The sequence below is a fragment of the Rhododendron vialii genome, chromosome 1a (assembly GCF_030253575.1).
Source record: "Rhododendron vialii isolate Sample 1 chromosome 1a, ASM3025357v1".
Taxonomy (NCBI): domain Eukaryota; kingdom Viridiplantae; phylum Streptophyta; class Magnoliopsida; order Ericales; family Ericaceae; genus Rhododendron; species Rhododendron vialii.
Genome location: NC_080557.1, coordinates 35562552 through 35584626, shown reverse-complemented (window position 1 = coordinate 35584626; position 22075 = coordinate 35562552). Strand labels below are relative to the sequence as shown.

General features: G+C 37.9%; 1 protein-coding gene across 16 annotated transcripts; it reads left to right on the top strand.

The window, feature by feature from the left end:
• The first annotated feature begins 857 nt into the window (after positions 1 to 857).
• On the top strand, positions 858 to 20351 carry LOC131315295 (uncharacterized). Of its 16 annotated transcripts, none has more exons than XR_009196798.1 (15): positions 869 to 1412; positions 2642 to 2959; positions 5222 to 5401; positions 8968 to 9103; positions 9471 to 9805; positions 11308 to 11437; positions 12251 to 12379; positions 12546 to 12590; positions 14976 to 15055; positions 18308 to 18397; positions 18535 to 18624; positions 18769 to 18822; positions 19268 to 19422; positions 19669 to 19734; positions 19811 to 19858. XR_009196798.1 is itself a non-coding variant. In XM_058344562.1 (15 exons), exons 1-14 carry the CDS (start codon positions 1009 to 1011, stop codon positions 19961 to 19963), a joined length of 2217 nt encoding a protein of 738 aa, XP_058200545.1. In that variant the 5' UTR covers positions 870 to 1008; the 3' UTR covers positions 19964 to 19985; positions 20024 to 20351. The 16 variants fall into 16 exon arrangements, 3 of the variants coding, with proteins under 3 accessions (XP_058200600.1, XP_058200545.1, XP_058200502.1); XR_009196795.1 differs by having other exon boundaries at positions 18308 to 18404; positions 19811 to 19856; XM_058344562.1 differs by lacking the exon at positions 19268 to 19422 and adding an exon at positions 20024 to 20351 and having other exon boundaries at positions 870 to 1412; positions 18308 to 18404; positions 19811 to 19985.
• Positions 20352 to 22075: the final 1724 nt, after the last annotated feature.

Genomic DNA, 22075 nt, shown 5'->3' with positions numbered 1-22075 from the left:
GGCATTTTTTGCCCCACTCTCCACTGAAATGCAATTCCCCCTTTTTTCCCCGCTCCGTGCATTGAACGGAAAAGATGATAGTAATACTCATATGGAGGTATGTTTCTCATTAACAAGAACAAATTCTTAACTAGAAACCTAATTATTATTTAAAACTATAGGTGGTGAATTGAATTTGTAGTAATTCTTGTTAGAGTATCTCCACTCTTTGCTCAATTTTTTTTATTCAAAGTTGAGTAAAAATTTGGGTAAAAACTTGGTTTGGTACAAAGCAATTCAATGGGCAAATGCAAATCTATGCATAAATTTGAGTAAAAGTTTCATTAATGACATAGTTGTAAATTTGAGGGGGAGAATTACCTTTTAAAATTTGAGTAAGGATTTGGTCCAAACCAAATTTGAGGAGAAATTTGAGTGAAGTATGAGTATGAGTTTGAGTAAAGAGTGGAGTGGTGTTTTAGGTGATTTTTACTCAATTTTGAGTTTAAATTCAAATTTTAGTAAGGGAAAATGAGGAATGGAGATGCTCTCAAGAATAAAATTATACAGTAATTATTATCAATCAATTTGGGAGGATTCTGGGCGGGTAAGGAGAGAGTGCCGAACACCAATCCGCAACTAAACCCAAGAAAGATTAGATTAATGTCTCTTCCCTAACCCCAATCCAAGCTTAGGAAACAATTGCAAAACCACCCGAATTACAACAGAGAGACGGGGTAAATTGCCATCCTTCCTTCCAGCTCCCAACCCGATCCATGCACACATGGTCGACTCGAAGGGTAGGTTTTTCTAATATTCTCATACTTTGGGGGTCCAACATATTTTCAAAAAATACTGACAGGAAAGGATATCTTGATTTTTACCCAAAGGAAAACACGAAAAAATCGACGTGCGTGATTTCTAGCTGTTTATTCATATCATCATTCCATATATTTGTGGTGGAGCAGCGTTTGGCTATGGACAATCGACAATCCCGTTCCTCGTCCAACTCCTCCACTGGCGGCTCTGATGCTTCTTCCTCTGAGAATCTCCACCGGCCTCAGCGCTTCGTCGTCGTCACTATCCCTTTACTCTCTCTCTTCTCGAACTCCCGCTGCCACTGTCAGAGTTCCTCACTGTAAATCTCTCAGAACTAATCAGGATATAGCAGCAGTTGAGTATAGGGAATCGAACTCACAACTGACGCCGAAGAATGACAATGGAGGGTTTGGAGAGACGGAGGAGGACCCCGCCGAGCCCGGAGTTCCAGCAGCGGCTGCCGGCGGCGGCGAAGCTGGTGGAGGTAAAGGCATTTCTGGAATTCAAGTGCCCAGACAACGGTACATAGCCATTTCTAAGACGGAGCTTTTGGATGGTATTCTGCTGATGTTCGAGTCACAAGAGGAGATTGATCAATTTCTTCTTCTGACCTCGTAAGTTCCCCGTTATAGTCGGCATGTTTTCTTTTGGTGCAACATAAATCTAAAGCGGAAACGAGTTCAACACAAGTACAGACATAGGAAATAAAAGGAACTAGCTACGCTAATCCCTATATAAAGCTTGTTGGGGATGGCCAACAGGGTAACCTTCATCGATCAATTGGACAGCGACCTGGGAGTCGGATTCAATGCTTACATTGTTCAGTGGAATCAGTCCCTTCTCCAAAGTTACCGTATAGTTCCGTCTTGAGGATTGACGAGCAGTTTAACCTTCCATAGTAGCCCAGAATCCAGATTCCTTTGTGGTCACGAAAGAGTCCACCGAAATCAGCTTTGCCGGAGCTCTCGTACGAGCAACCATCAGCATTAAGTTTCAGAAACTCCAGCTGCAATGGGGGGAACCCAACGTATTAGTGCATTGTGAAGCACGCCAGTGTGAAGAGGGCACTTGAATGCCTCATTCATTTCAGAGGCATAGGCAATGTTGTTCGTGTAGCTAGAGTAAACATTGGAATTCAAGTTGTCGAAACTTTTATTATTTCAGTCTTTCCAAGTTTGCCACAGAGAGACAACCCACTCCATTAAAATCTGGGCACGTTTTTTCAATAGCCATTGAATGCCCAACTCATGACTGGATTGCATCCAACCTCAAGTTGGAAGGTAAGTCGGGACGTGTACAGCAATGTTGGATTTCAATGGAGTGGGTTGTCTTACTATAATACTATGAATCGTTTTACTTATTAGACCACTCTTTGTTGCTTAACTTCTTAGCCTGGCTTGTATGGTTGGACTAACAGTAAAGAAACAAATAGTTTCCGGTTTCCTTTTATTGTTAGCTCCACGTCCTCTGGTATTTGATATTCTATGTTTTTTGATTTCATAGGGGACGGATATGAAATCCTAACTGCAGAAACTTCAACCAAACAAGATGCCACCAAGGCTTTACATGGTACCCCAAAATTTAGATTCCAACCCAATGCTTTAATCTAGACACCATTTGAACAGGGAACCTCTTTCCCACTACTAGAGAAACGAATAGGAGAAATATGTGTTTATCCTTGATCCATAACTGCAGGACTTTGACAACAGTGTTGGAAATTTGCTTATATTATTGTACGAGCTTCTCCAATTCTGAGTCGCTGTTGAACACGGTGGAAAATGCATGTATTTATTTGAAGTCAAAGTCTTAATTCCAATGCATTTTACATCTTTCTGATCTGTAGGTGTTTGGACTCCATACTTCATGCTGAACACAAAAGCATTTTAGAGGAAATGCGATTGGACTATAACCTGACCCAGTCTGGCGAGAAGAAAAGAACTAGTGTCAATGGTTCAGCTCGTTCAGAAAGAGACGATGAACCCAAGGGAAATGAATTTGAATCATCTATAGAAAATACGGGTGGGACTGGGAGCATGGAAGAGTACAGGGAAGACAAGATTGAACCCGACATGCTAGCAGCTTCGACTTTTAGCTTAAACCTGAGATATCTGTTGGGTTATTTGCCCAGAAGCATCAAGAGAAATTCCTTGAAGGAGTCAAGGTTAGTTCCATTCTTTTACCGCAACAATTTTCATTATAAGACTGGAATAGTTTATGAGTACGGTTGCTTCTGTTGGAATATGGAGGAACTCCAACAGTATATCCTCTATGTAGCAAGTTGTTGGTGATTAGTTTTCATGAACTTGTTATACCGGTCATGATGTTTGCTGTTGACTCAAGGGGCTTTAGGATGATTAGTTGTATCAAGCAATAATATTCTCAGGTTCTGTGTATTGAAGAAATGCCTAAACGATGATATGATATATTGTTAGACACTATGAATAACATTATGGAACCATAAAGAAACATTCAATGTGGCTTGTTCGAAGGATCAATGTAGGAGCTATGGAGCTCAATCTACTAGAACACTAGTGAGAGGGTTGTGGGCCCCAGGCACGCAACGAGATGCAAGATGCCCACTATTTATAAATTGTAGAAGAATTTGATCTAAGTGAGAATTAAGTCCGTAAATATTAGCAGGTTTTATTGGTTGAGTTGTTCACTTAAAATACATAAGATTGGCCTACATATTGAGAGGGATATAACAGTTATAGGTAATGGTCAATTTTGAATTTAACATCAATTTTTTTTTTCATTTTACAAATTTAACCAAAATAATACACACCCCGCTCTCATGCCACGGTCCATTTGAAAGATATCAATCATATCTTCACAATGAGTCTAATATTGACTATATATTTGAATATTGTCACAAAATAGTGATATGATAGTTAATAAACATTTTCACCAATTCAATTTTTTGTAAGAGTTTTTTGATGCTATAGTGGAATTCGGAAAAATTGGGATGGAGTTGTAGATATATTTATGGAGGGAAATTTGTGAGATGAAAATAGAGATTTGTGATTGGAGTGGGAATGATAAGTGGAAGTCTCTATATACATTTTTTTAATTAAATAAAGATGAAAATAGAGATTTGGGTCTCTATTTTGGTGGCTTGCATTGGAGATGCTCTAAGGCACTGCAACAATAGAAGCTTGTCAGGTACTTTGTCAGCATAAGCCATGCAAAGAGAAAGCCACATCATCAAACCAAGTGCAAAAACAACCTTTTGGCTCATTTCACAATTGCCATGGTCTTGTCCAATATTTACAATAGATGCCACCATTGAGGTGCTGGGGAATCTACATAGGACGAAGTACGAAATTTTGTCCATACCACTCACGCTTTATAGATTGGAAGGACATTTATGTCTGATTTTGTTCAAAGTTCTCAGAAATTGTAGTATATCCGTAGTCACTTACATATGCACCTATATAGCCAAGGAAATAACATAACTCAAAATTTCTTTTTAGAACTTGCGTAAAGATAGCACCATACTAGATACTTGAACCTATACTATTTTTGTTCGATGACGTCTAAAAGTTGTAAGGTTATCTCGAGCAAACTTAACTGCACAATGTAGAATTATGGTACGAGATATTTCGGTTAAAGGACAATATAAAACTAGATTTCGTATTAAAGAAATGCCACTAGATGGTGAAATCTTAAAGATGAGAAGTTAGAGACGTGTTAGAATAAGTGCTTAAGGTCTAATTTGAAATTCTGAGGGTGATAGTAACCAGATGTGTTGTATGGTGGGCTGCTTTAAAAGAAGATAGAAAGAAGTCCTAGGAGAATCGAAGAATAGAGGTCTGTTACATCTAAAGAAACTTGTTGGTGGAATGACTATGTTCAAGTCATAGTTAAAACTTAAAACAATTTAAGAATGCCTCAACAATTAAATTAATGTCTGTTCCACAAGGAATGCGCCTGTTTTGAGAGTGTTTCCTTAGTCTTTGTTCGGGCATTTTGAAATACATTTAATCGTTTGGACTTTGGTGAGTCTTCACATGCATCGACAAAGCTTGTGTTATGTAGGAGTTGATCTTTTTAAAGTTGTTGGGGAAAGGGGAGCTTCTTTTTCGTTCATAGATGCTGCTTGTATTTGTGCTTTGTTTTTTTTGGTTCTTTATTCTTTTGTGTGTATAACTCAAGTGCACACAGCAGGGTCTTTTTCAGTATTCTGACTGAATATTGTTGGGAAACCATTTACCCATTTGTGTATTTACAGTTTTCTGTGTCGTAATTTCTTCAAACATGATTCCTTTTGGCAAAGTTCTTATGAGAACAATGCATGTACTTAATTACAAGTTTGATGGTTGTACAGTTTACTAAATCTCATTATTTAGGCTGTTCTACATTAGACTAATTTTAAGCTTCATGCTTTAGCTGGATCTAGCTGATCATGCGAAATTGACTGTAGAATTGCTGTGGCCACTCGTTTCCAGCGCGCTTTCGTACAGCTTCTTTGTAATGCTCAGTTTGAAGAACTGTCAGCCCGGGATTTGATGTTGACAACTGCATTGAACAGTGATTATCTTCTTACTCTGCCAGTTTATGTTGACTGGAAGAGGGCATCTGAGTCCAATGCTATAATATTCAGGTGAGTTTTGGGTACATTGTGTCGATATGGATCTTCTCAAAGCTAGGGTAGAGAACTTTTGGCAATCGACATCATGAAATGTTACAGTCTTGCAGCTATAATGGAAGGGCATGAATCCAATTAGCCTATTGAAAGTTTTGAACTGTGTGCCAGGAAGCTATAATTCCCTAGAGGATTATGTTCGCAAATGTACTTCCAAAGAAACCAAGTACACCTTAGTTCCAAAACGGTCAATTTGCGCTTGATTGGTAGAGTTTCCGTTTTTGTTTTTAAAGTATTAGTAAACAGCACAGAAAAACTGTATGCTAATATCTTTTTATTCTTTTGGTTTGTGTAAATATTTGCAAATCAAAAAATTCTCAATGTTCCACAAACAGAAACTGCGACCACCAAACACGGAGCCACGTGGGTGAAATAACCAGAGCTTGTCATGCAAGCATCTGCAATCGAAACTGGGGAGAACAAAACCTTATCCTCTCTCCTAAATGACAAATTTTGGAGAGAGTGTATGTTTAGCAACTCAATAACATGGGTCATCATGCTCGTAGAAGTACGTTTTACACAGATAATTTGATCAATACTATTAGATATCATCTCATTTTTCCCTGAAAGTAATTTGTTCTGGTGTTGTAAGAGTAGAAGCCTACCTCTAGCTTACCACAATTTACCGGTTGTCTTGTTCCCTCTTTATGTTGTTGTTCCTCATATTGTAACGATCAACATCCTAGGTGACATGCATTTTGGGACATTGTCAGTGGTGGCTCCAGAAATCTTTAGCAGGGTGTTCAAGAAAATGCAAAAACTGTACAAGCTCTATAACAATAACAAGAAAAAGTTAAATAAAAAATCTGATATATTAATATCAATGGTCCGACAATGCCATGCCCGATGAGTTTTCATATGTTAGTGAGGGTAAGTTTACCCACTTTAAATGAGACCTTTTTCGAGTCTCAATTTGATGAGCATAACTGTTCGTTTTATTCAAATGGATGTATTAAGAGACCATTCAAAAATTCAAGTCACTTACATAACGCTAAATGCTTGATCTAAAAAATCCAATTCCTTGATCAAAATTAATTGTGCAGGGTGTTGAAAATTAATTGGGTAGGGTGTTCAATGTAGTGGGCAAACCTAAATATGTAATTTTTTTCTCCAAAACTTGCATACCCACAACAAGCTGTGGCACCGCCAGTGCGTTGTCTAAGAAATACATGGATTCTTGTTTGATAGCTATAGAGTTTGGAACTTGTTTTTGTGTCATGTTTGGTAGTCTGCCGCGTTCAATGTGTAAGCTTCTTGCTTTTAGGTGGTCCTGATGCCTCTTAAAATCCAAAAGGAAGAATTGAAAGACTCTGATTTTGTGGGTTTTATAGATAGTTTTGTGGGAGTTGACTTGGAGGACCTTTGAGACCGTATAGCACCCTTTTTAGTGTATGTGAATCATGTGAAAGTCTCTAAAACAAAACCGAACCACATGTAAAAAGTACGAACTAAGTCTACCACCCTTGCATATACATGTGAGCGACACACCCAAATAAGTGTTAGTTGTTTCTACTCTAAGCTTTTTAGTCGAACAAGGGACGGTAATGGTAGAGACACGTTAGGATGTTAGAATTCATTTTTAAAGAAGTTGAGGCATGTTGAAAACAGCTAATGCGTAGTTCTTGAATATTTATCTTGTGATTCTTATTTTTATCTCGTTATAAGATACATATTATTTGTGCTGTTTTAAACGACGTATGAGCCTGTTGATATCATGCGCGTGTCATGTCTATTTTTGTTTCTAGAACCAATTAAACTAAGCCTTGTGTCCAAATCGTTTGGTGTTGGCTACATGAATCATAATCATTTATGATTCATTTCTTGTTGTCAAGGCGATATGTCCCTTGGATATACGTTCATAAAGAGCTTGCTATTCGGCTACCTAAAGCACAAACTCTCCTCCCTTATCCGGTTTGGGGACCAGCTGTTTGGAAAATAAGACACTTATCATGGCACTGGCGAAGATACCTTTCAAATAGAATGTGATAAATTTTGATTTTGGTCCTCTTAGAATGTCTCATAAAGAACCAAATCTACATAACTACATCATTGCTGAAGCCTTGCTTTACTTGACAGTTTATGATTCACAATTAGAAGGGAGGATGTGATCTTCTGGAAGTACCGATAGTTTCTTCTAAAGTGTGGGTTACCATGCTCTAATCTTCTGTGGTGCAAAGGCTTCTTTTGCATTTAATAGTATTAGATGCTGATAAAGATTTCTTCCTTTGTTTTAACAGTTTTGCAGCCCGTGGTTAGCATTTGATCATTTGGATTCCGTCGAATTTATGTTCTGTGTGTCAGACTTTGGATTAGTCTTTTGCTAGTGCATTGCATGTAGCATGAGAAATGCGATGTCTTTGTTTAATATTTCGTGGGGTTCATTTGACTTTTACCCTGTAAACTACTCAACTTTTGTCTATTTTATCCCTTAACTATCAGTTGCACATTTTTCAACCCTTAACTGTCGAGTTTAAATCTGTTGTGTCCAATTGACAACATTTTCCAAATTATGAACAAAGCCTGTCGCACATGATGAGCACGGGCTTCATCTCTTCAACTGCTGCAAGTTGCTACATGCGTGGAAATTGTATTATGCTGAGAGCATCCTGGACGAAATTGAACCCATGCAAGATGTTCTCGTATTGATTTGGATGGAAAAATGTCAAGTTTCTCTCCAATTTGGTAGGCTGAAGTCTGGTACACATCATGCGCGGTGGTCTTCATCGATAATTTAGACTGATGTTGGTGATTGAGTGCAAATCACTGAACTAGTCTTTTGTAAATGGCGAGTGCCTGTTTACATTTGCCATCCTCTTGACAAATATTCCTGAACAAAAATGTACAAATAGGTTGAAGTTGCCTTGTTGTAATACATTTTATTTGGCTGATATATATTTTCTGGAGAACCTTATCAGTAATCTTTTGTCTTGATTATTTTCAACCCTAATGTTCCTTGTGTGCGATTATACACCCTTTTGGTGCCCTTAATGAATTTGGCTTCCAAACAAAAAGAAAGATGTCTGTTTAAAGGAGTCAGAGGATTTGCACTGCTAAAGTTGGAGTCTTTTCTACCAATCTTCTACATTGTTCAAGATGAGAAAGACAAGATAAGCATAAATATGTTAGTTAACCCTAATGGATATTCATCATTTGGTTAAGGCTGAGAAACTTACAATGATAAAAATACTTTATCAAACAGAACAATTAGAAAGACTACATTACCGGTGACTTAAACTCAAATAACCCATAACCCGAGTTACTACGAGGAAGGGAAGAAAGGGATTTTTTTTCCGAGAGGAATGTTTTGTCTTCAAGTTGGTGATACCTGACCTAGTACCATGCACTATTATTCCATAAAGCACCAATCACAATTTTGTTTGCGAGGGTTACCATTTTCAAGATGTTCTTCTGTAAAACATTACGATCTTTTGTTTTTTACTTCATAATTTTTGCTGCTAAGCTTTTACCTAGCCTGCATTGGTAGTTCATCTAGAGTTAGTATGTTATAATCTTTGATGTTACAGGCGAGGTTATGCAACGGAGAGGCAGAAGGGCTTACTACTTGTTGACAAATTGGATTATTTACAGTCAAAACTGCTGCAAGGAATTTTTTTAATCATCTCCAAGCCATTAGCAAAAGTTGGAATATGGATAACTGAGGTAATTTCTTTAATTTAGAGGAATTTACTTTCTCCTATAAAGCAGTATCATAGTATTACTTTAATTTATTGGAGAAAGCGGTATCATAGTATTGCTTTAATTTTTTTTAGTTTATCTGCTTGCACATGTTAAGTCATGTCTTTTTTTTTCCTTTCTCTGCTGCTTGGTTTTTATTGGAGCAACTTTATGCTGCTATGGGATATTCTCAACATCATCCTATATTCCGTAAAGAGATATCCGCCAATATATTTTCGAATGTCAGATGTTATGCTCTTGTATTTCATATTTCCATTTCAAGGTCATTCTCTCAAAATCATCCTACATTTTTGTCAAGTTCGACATGTTTTCTTCTGCTGCTCTAGATCAGGCCTTTAAGAGCGCATATCAGGGACAAGATGTACAAATTTGGGCTGAGAGAGCTAAGCTTTGGCTGAAGAAACTGACCGTTCTCCAGCAGACAAATCCTTTCAGTGAACAAAGTTCTGATAACCTACTACAAGTTGACCATTTATCAGATAATGAACTTCCTATTTGGCTGGCAGCACAAAGGGCAGTAACTCGATATGAAGGGATTCTCTCACCCGTTGGACCCCGTGGCAGGCTCTTAAGGAAGTTCCTTATATGGAGTGGACTTATCTCACCTATGCCAAGAGAATCATTTGACCTTGAATCTGATGTTACTACTTCTGAACCATATTTAAGGTTGGTGTTATTATCCCAGCCACCCTTCCTGCAGCTTTTTTCATTCTTTGCAGCCTTTTGTTCTACTTGGACAGGAAAAATTCAATTCCATTATGCTGTTGTAAATTTTATTACCATGGTGCATTATAAAATTGTTTTTGCAGCAAGGGTATTTCCCATAGCTGCCATATTGGGTTTTGTTCATTGAGGCTGTGCAGTTGAGAATTGCTTTTCATTTTATGTTCTTTAGCTTTGTTCTGCAATTTGCAGGATTTTACTATCCTGTTAGTGCTCATCACTTGTTTCCCTTAACCCGGAAGTTAGTTTCTCCCTTTACTTTTTCTCTTTAGTTGAGAAGATCCTCTTTACCTCAATTCCTGTGAATCTAGCTCATTAGATATGAAGATCTTGTGATTCATTAGTTTATGCTATAACATATAGGTTCTTGGGCACTCTGGGAGCGATGCATCTCACATGTGAAAATGACAGGCAGTAATTTTGCTCATTCTATGCTCAAAAGAAAGCAAATACATGGTGTTTTTTTGTACATACATGTAAATTTGTAAATGCAGGAGTCAAAGTATGTGACTATGCATGGACCCTAGGAGGCGGTGAAAAGAATGGACATAAACTATCGTTTGAACTCACTAACCCACTGAGTAGGACCACATTAGAAAATGTATTTCAGTTATTACCATTCTTCTTCATCCTGATATTTCCTTCAGATGACATAATGCAAAACGTGTCCATATTTCTGTATTCTGGATTTGTTTTCTGAGTACATACCAAAAATTGGGATAATTCCTACATTATTCTGGATTCCAAGTTATTCTGCATTATTATGGCGTGAGAATTCACTTTTTTAAGGTTTTAAGCAATATTTTGTGTTTCTATTTAAGTCCTGTGGTGTGAATTCCTCAATAGACCGACTTGCTGGTATATTTTTTTGATTAACACCTTAATTCTGGAACTATTTGACAAATGTGTACCTATCGAATCCTGATTGTGTTATTATGTGTTGGATGACATTAGTAAGACCTTGTATGTTCTAAAATCTGTCAACTATTATCTCAAGAACAATCAAATTAAATTGTTTATTTCATGTAAAAGGTTCTAAGATAAACTCAGTTTACCTTCTGAAACATTTTGTTTCAAGCAATGTGCTAAAAATCCCTAGGCGCTGACTAGTCGGATGCCTAATCTAGGCGTTGGACCATCGCCTAGTGCCTAGGCGGGGCCTAGTCGGCCTAGATGACCGAATTTTCAAACACTGGTTTCAAGACAAGCAGGCCTCTACTTTCTAACGGGATGCATTGGGGGTTCAATTTTTACTTACAGATTCGACCAAATTCTGGAAAGCTAGGTTTAGACTCATATTTGTGTGAAATTTGAAATTTTAGAATTAAGAGATATTTTCTCCAAATTAAATGAGCTACTTAAGAACAAAGAGCCTTCTAGCATTTGACCTTGGTTAATTGGTGATTTGCTTTAACATGTCTGATATAGAAGGATTGCTTACCCAGGCCAATTTTCTTATCGAGGATAACACTTGGTGATTTATGGGAACCTGCCTCGAGGAAACACTTTGGAAACGATCTCTGGAAAAGGTTGAAGACTGCTATTTCCATCCTTTTCTCGCAATCAATTCTCCAGGTATTTTTCTTACATAACGCCTTTCTTTAGGTATTTTATTTTGAATATATATGAGGACAGATTGTTCTGTCTTCCCCTATTCATTCTCTTTCTCTTTTGTTGCTAATAGCAATGTGTAAATTAATTCATTGAAAGAATCTATTTGAAGATCTTTTGTACACCATCTGTAGTGCACACATAATCTTGGTATTAAGAATATATGTGTTGCAATGGAAACTGGACCTTGATTATTGGAGCAAATCATCTGATGTGGAATTTTAGGGGATATCGTCGTCTTTTTGTACTCTTGTGGGTGTTGGTTGAAAAGTGCAGGGCTAGCTTTGAATCCCATTTTGACTATCTGTGTGCAATTATGGGTCTTGGACCTCCCAACGCTCTTGCTCATGGGTTATTGCTTATAAAGCAAAATTGAACTTATTTTTCATGGGTGCTCCCCGGGAAAGTTAGGGTGCCTGGTTATGTGACATTAGCAAAAATCATATCAGGGACACAATAGTTCCATTGTGTAACCAAGCCCAAATCAGCCATGTAACCAAAACTTGTCAAAACACGTCAGAATGTGAAATGGTCGCCCAACCCGCGCTCGAGCAGGGTTGGGCACAGGTTATGGCCTTTCCTTCAGTACTTCTCGCTCTTTGTTAAAGTCCCTTCTTCCATTGTTTTTACATAGTAGCTTGTTTAGCTGAGCTGAGGGTTTCATACTTTGTTTTATTCCCTTGTAGCTCTTTATACCTGTCACTTTTGTATCTGCATCACTTGGAAATACTCCTATTTCAAGTGTTCTACTTGGCAAACGTGTTTGTTTTCAACCAGGAGCCAGCATTTCAAGAACTGATTTTACTTTTCACTGAGGAAAGGGATGAGGGAGAAACTGAAGATACAGCTGAGGTTCCTTTGTTGCAGTTGAAGATCTATGAGAGAATTCCTATTCCAGATTTACCGGTAAATACTTATGCTCAATGCATGCAGCATGTCTATGACTCTGTTCTTCCAATTATTGTTCTCATCAAATGTGAATTAATTCTTTTCAGTATTGAAATATTCACCTTTCTTCTTCACATTTTCAAATGGACTATTATGTTATGGTACTTTTTGCCTCTCCTTGCAGGTTATTTTTCCTCACAAAAAGCTCTCTTTTCGTATCCTAGACACGGTATGTAATGAAAGGTTCATTTTCAGTGTTTGAGAGGTTCTCTCATTGAATTTCGTAAAGGGATTATAAACTTGAGTCAAACAACCCACAGCTAAGTATTTGTCTAATTATTGTTTTGTTTGGGTGCGCATGTGTTATTCACAATTTGATATAGGGCTGTTTTATTTACTAATTTATATCTGCCTTGACCCTTATGAAACAGTAATTTCTACCTTGACCTGATGATCTATTATTTGGAATCAATGTGGATGCCAAGAGTGGTGATAAGTATGGTGCAACTTTTTTCATCGTAAGCATGACGTTTTCTTAAGTAGATCTTCCAACTACGGTTATCGCTTGATATGCTGAATAGCCGGGCAAGATCGTTCTTTACCACAACTTGGGGGGGGGGGGGGGGGGGGGGGGGGTCGATATTTTTTTGGTGCTAGCTTAGGTGGAACCCCAACGCCCTACCTTAGTGAGAGTCTATAATCACATCCACGAAGAATTGGAGACCTTGAAGTGCTATGAGAGTTCATTGGCATGTGGAAGTGCTATGGAAGAGCTTCATCTACATGGGGAAGCAATGGATAAAGCTTGAAGTTGCGAGATCTTCATTAACTTGGAAGAAATGCTATGGTGGAGCTTCAGGGGCATGAAAAAGCAATGGGCAAAGTAAGAACCAAGAAGGAATTAAGAGGAGTTCATGTGTCACCTTCGGAGGCCATGGTTAGACTCTGGTCATGGTTGACCATTGCTAAGGTCCAGAGACTTAGTAACCTTAGTTTTTCAGTGCTGCGGTCAACCACCCTAGTGTCGTGTGTGAAAATGCTAAGTCCAAAGAGTTGTAGTTCCCATTTCCTAGTTGGTCAACCATTCTTGAGTTGTGGTTGACCATCCTAGTTTTGTAGTATACCATTTTGTTGAAAGAAACCCAAAATATAGCCGTTGAAAGACTTGGCTATAAATGTACCCCCAAGATCCCATTTGGGAGTCATTGATAAGAAAAACCTATGTAATGTGACTAGACTCACCTATGTAATGTGACTAGACTCTAAAAAATATATCTGGTACCATCTACAATGGTTCTCATAACCTTTTGTGAGTTTGTGGTACGTCTGTCACCATTGGTTTACACTGTAGAGGGCTTGCTCATAGAAGAGTTTTTGAGTTCCCATTGACCTTGTATTTCTTATCTTAAGAAATTTCTTGTACCCATTGTTGGCATCAAAATTTTTGCAAACCCTACTTGGTCTCACACAGAGACACCAGACTAGGTCTAAGTGATCATTAACTTGTTAACTGATAAATATAGGTGGTCGTATTTGTTGGTTTGAGTTGATCCAAGAGGACTATTTTTCTTGATTGAAATTTGGTCATGTTATGAATGAGCCTTGTTAAAATCTGCTTGTAGGTATTTTTAGAGCTTGTCCCACATTGGTTACATTATCACCTCCAAACCTTATATATGAGCTTGGGCGGCCTTTCCAATTATTTTCAACCAATTTGAGTCGGATGCTTTAACATGGTATCAGAGCAAGGCTTTCAGAGGCTTTTGGACGAGACTCGCTTGATCAACTGCCTTTTTGTTTGTGCTTTTAGAGCAGCTTGTTTTCCTTGTGATCCCTCCGTCATGTATTCTTTGTTTACCTCTCTACATGCTTTAACAAGACGAGCATGTCCCACATTAGTTGATTATGATCTCCAAAACTAGTATATGAGTTTGGCCGGCCCCTCCACTCATTGGCGTTTCGATTTGAGTTGGATGCTTTAGCAGAAGATACTCCAATTGGGAAGCCGTGAGTGGATGTAGGCACAAGGGAGTGTGGAACCACTATAAGTTTCTTGCTTGTCTTGTTCATATGGTCATGCTCAAGTTGCTATATTTTAGAATGGATGCCGCATCAGATGAATACTTGATAATCATATATTGTTCTTCAATGCTTGGTTGAATACTTGTCATTTTTGTACTTTCAGTGTTGACACTGATAGTTATATACAATTACTCATTTCTCTAAGAATTTTGAGTATCACATTGTTGACATAAGATTGGAAAGGAAATGAAACCGTTACATACAACACGAGAATGTGGCTTCTAGTTTAATGAAGACTACTTTTGTTATCCTTACAAGATATTTTGGCATTTTGGGCAATCCTTCATGCTTTCCTAAGATGGAGGTCTGTGCCTGCACCCAATCTACCTCTAAGCACCTTGCATATTATGAAGTTCATCTATTTGACAAGTCAACATATCCAAATTTGTGTTAAACCAAAGTGGGTCTATGTGACAAGCTTTGCTGGCCACTCTAGTGGCTGATGTAAGCTTTTGTGACATATTCAACAGAAGGAAACCATGAAAAGATATTACCTCCGCATTGTGATCAAATATGTATGCTCCCTTTGTAGGTACGATTGGATATTGCCACAAGCTTGGGACTTTTGGCGTACTTCATAAACTACAAGTTTGTGAACATCTTATCATCCCCGTATGTATGTTCTGTGCTTTTACATATTGCTTTGCCAATTGTTTGCATGTTAACATGGATGGAAATACAATGCTTTTTGACATAGAAGGTACCAATGTCTCAGTGTCTATTGCTTATGGATTTTTATGGCTTCAAAGGTGTCGAACTAAATTACAACTTACGACGCATTTGTGTAGTATTATTACATGGGCTAGTGTCTGGAACCTTTCCTGGTACTTCAGCTTTGTGGAGGTAGGTTCTCTTCCATTGTTCAGGTCTGGCGTCTTAGCAATTTTTTTGGAAAGGGTATCTGACTACGTTTTTCCCTCTTGTGATGGAACTGTTGAAAATGTAACCTCTATTTGCGAGCATATGAAAGCGCATTTCAAAACAGACATTTTATTCTGCTCATATGAATTTCCATTGTTCCATCCTCTTTTTACTTCTTTTTTTCCTGATTCCATCATTTAGACCCTAATTTAGATATATCCTTATATTCTGTAGTACGTAATGCTTCTTTGAACTTGATTGAAGTGATTAAGAAAGGTCAACTGGATGAGCAAAGAAAATGGGGTAGAGTCATCTAAATGGATGTTCTCTTGTGTGGAAACTTGTGGTTCGAAATGTTGATGGTAAACCACTTATCTAGAATATATAACTGATATGCATATTATTTTTGGCTGGGGTTAATGTTGACGACTTTGTGTACTATTGACACATTAATTGCCAATAACTTCATTTTGGGCTTTACGTCTTGCAAATTTTCAAGTGCCCTTTTTTACTGTTGGGGAGGGGGGATTAGTGTTAAGTTTGGTGTCTCATTTCATATTTACTTAAATAAGCCAGTCTGCCGGTGTTTGAATATCTCATCTTCCCCGCCAAAACTTGGTCAGAAAATATTTTTTTAAGTTATGGTTTTTATATTTAGGTGGTCTGAAAATAGGAATAATCTTCACTAATTGAAGGCTTAAAAGATCTGGGATATGTTCAGCCTCATCCCAAAGATTTAAACTGCAAGAGAGTGACACAGTTTATTTCCTCATTAGTAAATTCTGAATGAAGAAACGGTCAAACTCCATCAATCTGATGCACTCATGGAAGATAAGATTGTTAGCAATAACTACAGTGTTGTAATGGGCACAATTAATCTTCAATAGGAGTTCAAACATCTATGCCAAAACCTAAAGGAAAGAGTGAGTATTGTCAAACCAGGCATGTAGAGACTGCTTTAGACCTTTACATGCCTGTCACCATCGAAGTACAAGGTGCGCACTATTGGAAACTACATATCTAGATCCATGCACACTTCCTTCTAATGATCTCTTTGAAAGAAGGCGAAGAACAATTGACTATAACCGAAAAGAATTAAGATGAGCCAGAAGAGATTAAGTCTACTGATAAACATCCCCATGTGTCTGTGTATACTGTATGCCCTCAGGCAATCATCATCAAAGGTCACTTAGGTTATGCACTCCAGCCTATTTTGAAACCATTTAAGTTCCAAAACATGCTCGGAACTGACATAAGGAACTTCAGTTTTTTCTTTTTCAAATTAGAAGCAAATGTCCCAGGCTAATGCAACATGCTCAATGCAATTATCTGCTGTGAGCTTGGAGCAATGTTGCACAGCTTGGCAATTTACTCTGGTCTGATCCGCTCCACTCGGTTACCCCTTTGGATTAGATTTTTGGGAATTTTTTTTTGGGATCGGATTGGATTTGGAGGCAACATTTTAAAAAAATTTCAGAGTTCGGATCAGCCACATACCTCCAAGTCTCCGTTCCAATCCCTAGCCCATTAATTAGTATATATTATGCTATATGATATTTTTATTTTTACCAACAATTGTTATATTTTTGCAAAAAATATGTGTGGATTATGTTTGTGGAAATGTTAGACTTCGGTTCTTTGGTTTGGATGTTTCTTGGAATTCGAACTTTGTTGTAATTAAAAAAAATCAAATTTTTTCATCATTATTGGCTTGAATTTGTAGTAACGAAAAAATATAGTACATTTATATTTTTTGTCTTGAAAATTTTCGGGCGCAGGGCAGGTATGGACAATCAAGGTGATTTTCCGTTCCCGGGACGGTTACAGATATCAGATTCGGGGATTGAGGACTGGGATGGCCAAATCTATCCCCATCCCCCCACGTGATTTGGGCATATTAAATAAAGTTAAAACATATTACCCTATATGACCAACCCCGTATTTTGACCGCTGAAATCACCAGCACAACATACATGTAACACCAAGAAACCTGGGAGTTTCCATGATAACTATTGACAAGGGATGGTGAGATATTTAAGTTCTTTGAGCTCCTCTATCAACGCTAGAAAGGATTAAGGGAACTACATGTTATAAGGACTGCTACCAACGAATGACCTAGGTTACGTGCCTATTTCCATGTCCATGACTTGGGAGTGAGGACTATGGCCAAACCTGTTTTGGTTTTGATTCTTTGATTCCTTGGTATTTCTGTGGTACAGTTAGGCATGCAAGTGGTTGATATGTGTCGGGTTTGTCGCAACATAGGGATTTGAAACACCTTCCATTACCAAAGAAACTATTTCTTGCCCATTTTGTTTTATACCGCGTGCATTCTTGTGAGCTATGACTAATATCTCACTGAAGTACCATGAAAATGCTGTTAACTGGTGAAATATATCAAGTACTTCTAATTGTCGACAGGGGGATATTTGCTCCTTGCACTAATATTGGCTTCTTGTATTTGTAGGTATAATGCACTTGTGCTTGGGCTGCTATATTGTTATCTGCATGATCACTTATATTATTTGTCAGTGTGTATAGTTTTTTCATTTCGTGGTTCACAAGTCAGGGGCCTGAAAAATATTTATCTTGCTGCAAATTTCCAGACAACTTTTGCTTGTGTGACCTGTGTTTATGTTAGCAAAACCTATTGGGCAAGTTAAGAAGTATTTTACGTGAAACCGAGAACATAAAAAGAATAAGCAACATTGATGCCCACATTGGGCCCTTTATATCATGCATAATAAACTAAAAGCAACCTCGATGTGGACGAATAGCGAAGAAGTGGAACAGAAAGAGTATTAATTCTTTAAATTGCTCTGTACGATATCCGCTGCAGAAAGAATTCGTTCACATTTTACATAGACATCTCTTTGGTGTGGACTAGGATTTACTTCTGGAGGTTGTTCCTCTCCAAGCAGAATCAGAATTTATAGTTCTTTTTGCATCATGTTGAGTTTCATTCACGAGAATGTTAACTGCACTTCTTGATTGTTAATACAGATCTGCTGTACTTCTAGATGTGATTGGAATCAGTGCTCTTATTATATATGTGACCCGTGTGGCTCTGGGTTACAAACAGACAAGGGATAGGTATCAGGTGAATTCAGAAAGTTTGTTTTGTTCTCTGCGGACAACTTGATCTTAAGTAGAAGAGATGTATTTGATCTTCCAATTAACCCCTCTTTTTTGCTACCAAGTAATTTTCCTGAAAACCTGCATTATTACAGCTTCTGGTCAACAAGACACTTTATGAGAAAACCTTAGCAAGTGGCTTCGGCTCAGTTCACTTTCTTCTGGATGCATCTGAACAGCAGCAAGTATGAAGCTTCTACTTTTTATACTAGATAGATAGAGGCAGGTGTTTAAATAGAGGGGAATGTTCCAAATGGGAAGATGTTAGACAGCCTAAATGCTTTTTCTTTTTGTTATAGATTACTCATATCTTCTCTCTCTCTGTGTAGTACAAGGAAGCCATTTTGGCTTACGCAATCCTGCTCAAAGCGGAGACGAGCCAGGTTTGCCTTGTCTTCGAAGTTTTGTATTTCTTAGCTGAGAAAGATAGGACAATTGAAATGGTGCATCGGATATGTTTTTTGTGGTCATCAATGCAAATCCAGTATTACTTTCTGCGAGCATGTTAAGTCGTGGTCTCCAGATTCTATTTTCGTAATGAAATAGAGCTATGAAATTTGAACACGTTTTAGTTTGTCCCCGACAAAACCGATGAAACAATAGGTCACAAAAGGTTATTCGTCTGAATAGAAGCATGGCTACAGGAAATAAAGTTTATTTTGAAACTAAACAAGGAGCGTGATTGTGGCACCACAATTGGGATAGTCAGGTTCCTGGTTTATTGTTCTTAGAAGCAAGCATTTTGTTCAACAGATGTACTTGCATTTCTGTCGAATTTCCAATCCAAGGTTAATCTTGTAATTTAAGTCTGGGTGGTTTGGGTGTTAGAAATCTTGAAGTTTCGACAAAGTTCTGCTTCGAGGTGGTTGTGGGCATAGATTTTGTGGAAAAGTGGTTGGTGCCAAGTATGGGTCGTGTTTTTCTCTCGAGAGTGTTTGAGGTGAAGCCCCATTGTACCCCGTCCAACATGTACCAATTACCAGGTAAATACTGATTCGAATCCTTGGGGTAGCGTCAAGGGGAGTGGGTAATGGAATATGAAACCGTTATTCTACTCCTAGAGGTTCGAATTCATGACTTCAAATATGTTAGATGCTATATTAGTAACCGTTATCCCTATATTTTCATTTCAAATATGAAGTGTTAGTTATCTTTGCGTTAGAATTTTTGCTAATCATTAGCTCAATTTGCTGTTCGGGTGTATCACAAAGAATTGTTTTGCACTGCAGGCCGCTTGCCCCGAAAATGTTAAAGACAGGTGTGAGAGGTTTATGTATGACATGTTCGAAGAACAGGTAAAAACCCCGAGGGCATTACCTACTCTACTTTTCCTTGTGCTTTAACTGATCATCGACTGAAAATTGCATGCAGGTTGAAATGCCAGTTGATAAGGCAGTAGATACGTTGGTTAGGTTGGGCCTTGTAACAACAAAAATTGATGATGACAAAGTTAGATTGCAGGCGATACCCTGCCCGAAGGCATATGACGTCCTTAAACAACGTTGGAATACTCTGCTCAGTTGAATTTGATTTCTGAATATTTATCTGCTGGGCCGATATAGTGCATGTGCTTTAAGTTTTGTCCACCTGTACCTGATACTGTCTATCGAAACAAAAGAAAATACGTCCGACACCCATCTCTCTCCCAAACGCTCTTCATTTGTTACATGGGACTTGGGCATGAGAATTGTAATAATCTTTGCTGCATTTGTGAGCAGCTTAAGACCGTACAAGGGGTAGGTAAATTCCTATGAGGGTTATCTTTACTAGTTATCACACTATTCTTCTCGAGTCACTTAATCCAATTATCCAATAGCTGTCAGGTACAAGCGAGTCGGAGCGACACCAACACTTTGTACGAAAACAATCCTTCAGAAGCCAGCGGTATGATAGATTGTTTTTCTTGAAAGCATTTAGATTGACTCATTTACTAATGTCCCCGTTAAAGTGAAAAAAGGTCAAAGATGTCCTCGTTGATTTGTCCATTGGGAGTATTATAGTACGTATTTGAGCTTGTGCCCGCTGGTAAAGTTTTTTTTTGTTAGCCGTACCCGCTGGTAAAGATGGGCACTTAAGATATACTCCGTATGACACGAGGGTTTTTTGGCCGTAAAGCTAAAGCCTGGAAAGGAAGATAGCATGTTGCTTTGCGTAAATTGCTGCTTTAGAGTCTTGGAATCAAACCCATTTGTATGTCATTAGATGCCCCATTTAAATAGTTAAAATGGCATTATATTTCCTTTGTTGAATCTCTCATGGGCTGCCGGCGGCGCCCTTTCATGGGTCTGTTGGTGCCCTGGTGATGGATGGGAGGGAACCACTGGTTGATTCTCGAAAGTTTGGAGGAAAATATAGGGGACAAAACATAATTGAAACATGTATTGCTTTCGGGTAGAGGTTTTAAGAGTACGTTCAACTATGTAAATAAATTTTTCTGATTAGAATCTATACTACAAAACAGAGCGGTTTTTCTTAAAAACGTCTAGGCATATAAACAAGAGCAATTGCTACAACTGTTAGATCATTTTTTGCTAAATTTTAGCCATTAGATCATTTCTCATAATAAATCTATCTCTATCTATTCACTTGTTAGGCAATGTATCTCTATATAAATGTTGCCTTTTATCATTCATTAGGAACAAAAAAAAATCTCAAACTGATAACTGACAGATTACCTTTATCACATAAATCAATAAGGTAGAACTTATAATTTATTTAAGTTAATACAATGTTATATTCCGATGTGCCGGGCATCTGCTAGTCTTGGATAAATGAAAGCATGTTTTTAGTATGAGTTAGCTTTGAGCTATCTCTCTAAAAGTTACGTCCTAATCAAAAGTTTCTAAGGTTCCACTGCCTAGTGCAGTTGGTAACCTCCCCTCCCCTCCTTACAGGAGGCGGAGGTTCGAGCCCCTTTGGAGGTGGTTGGGGTCCGGAGCTATGAAAAGCTCTTGGACTTCCTCTATGTTAATCTAACTTATCCCGCTAAATTCCGCTAACTATATCTTGTAGCAAAAAAAAAAATAATTCAAAAGTTTCTAAAGTCAATTCAACAATACCTGTTATCCTTCCCTTTTCCTTGCTTTCACTGTGGAATTTACTCACTTTTCCTGTTTTCCATGATTATTTTGCAAAGGGATCCGAAGAATAAAGAAAATTTCTTTAACTCTCTCCCTCTCACTGAGACACACACACACTCTCTCTCTCTCTCTCTCTCTCTCTCTCTCTCTCTCTTAATGGGTAAATTTCACCGAACACCCCTGAGTTTTTTCTTAATGGCAGATGCCCTCTTTACAAATGAGAATAAATTATAAACCTCACGTGCTTTCAATGTTTATTTCACCAACACCGAACGAAAAACTGTTCGACTAAATATGTGATGAAATTAGACATAAGTGGCTTATATTGTACTTAAGAAATTCACTCTTTTATAATAAAATTTAAAATGAAAAGCTATCAATTCTCGAATATTTTTGGACATAAAAGTAGTAGATTTGTCCTTTCTAATCCACTAACACTTTTAGAAAAAATGCCGTTTTGTTCTTATTTGAATTTTTTTTCGCGTTTGTTTGTTTTGCACCAAATTTTTTTGACTTTTTGATTAAGTGGTCCTTGTTCAAAATACTTGGGTAAAAG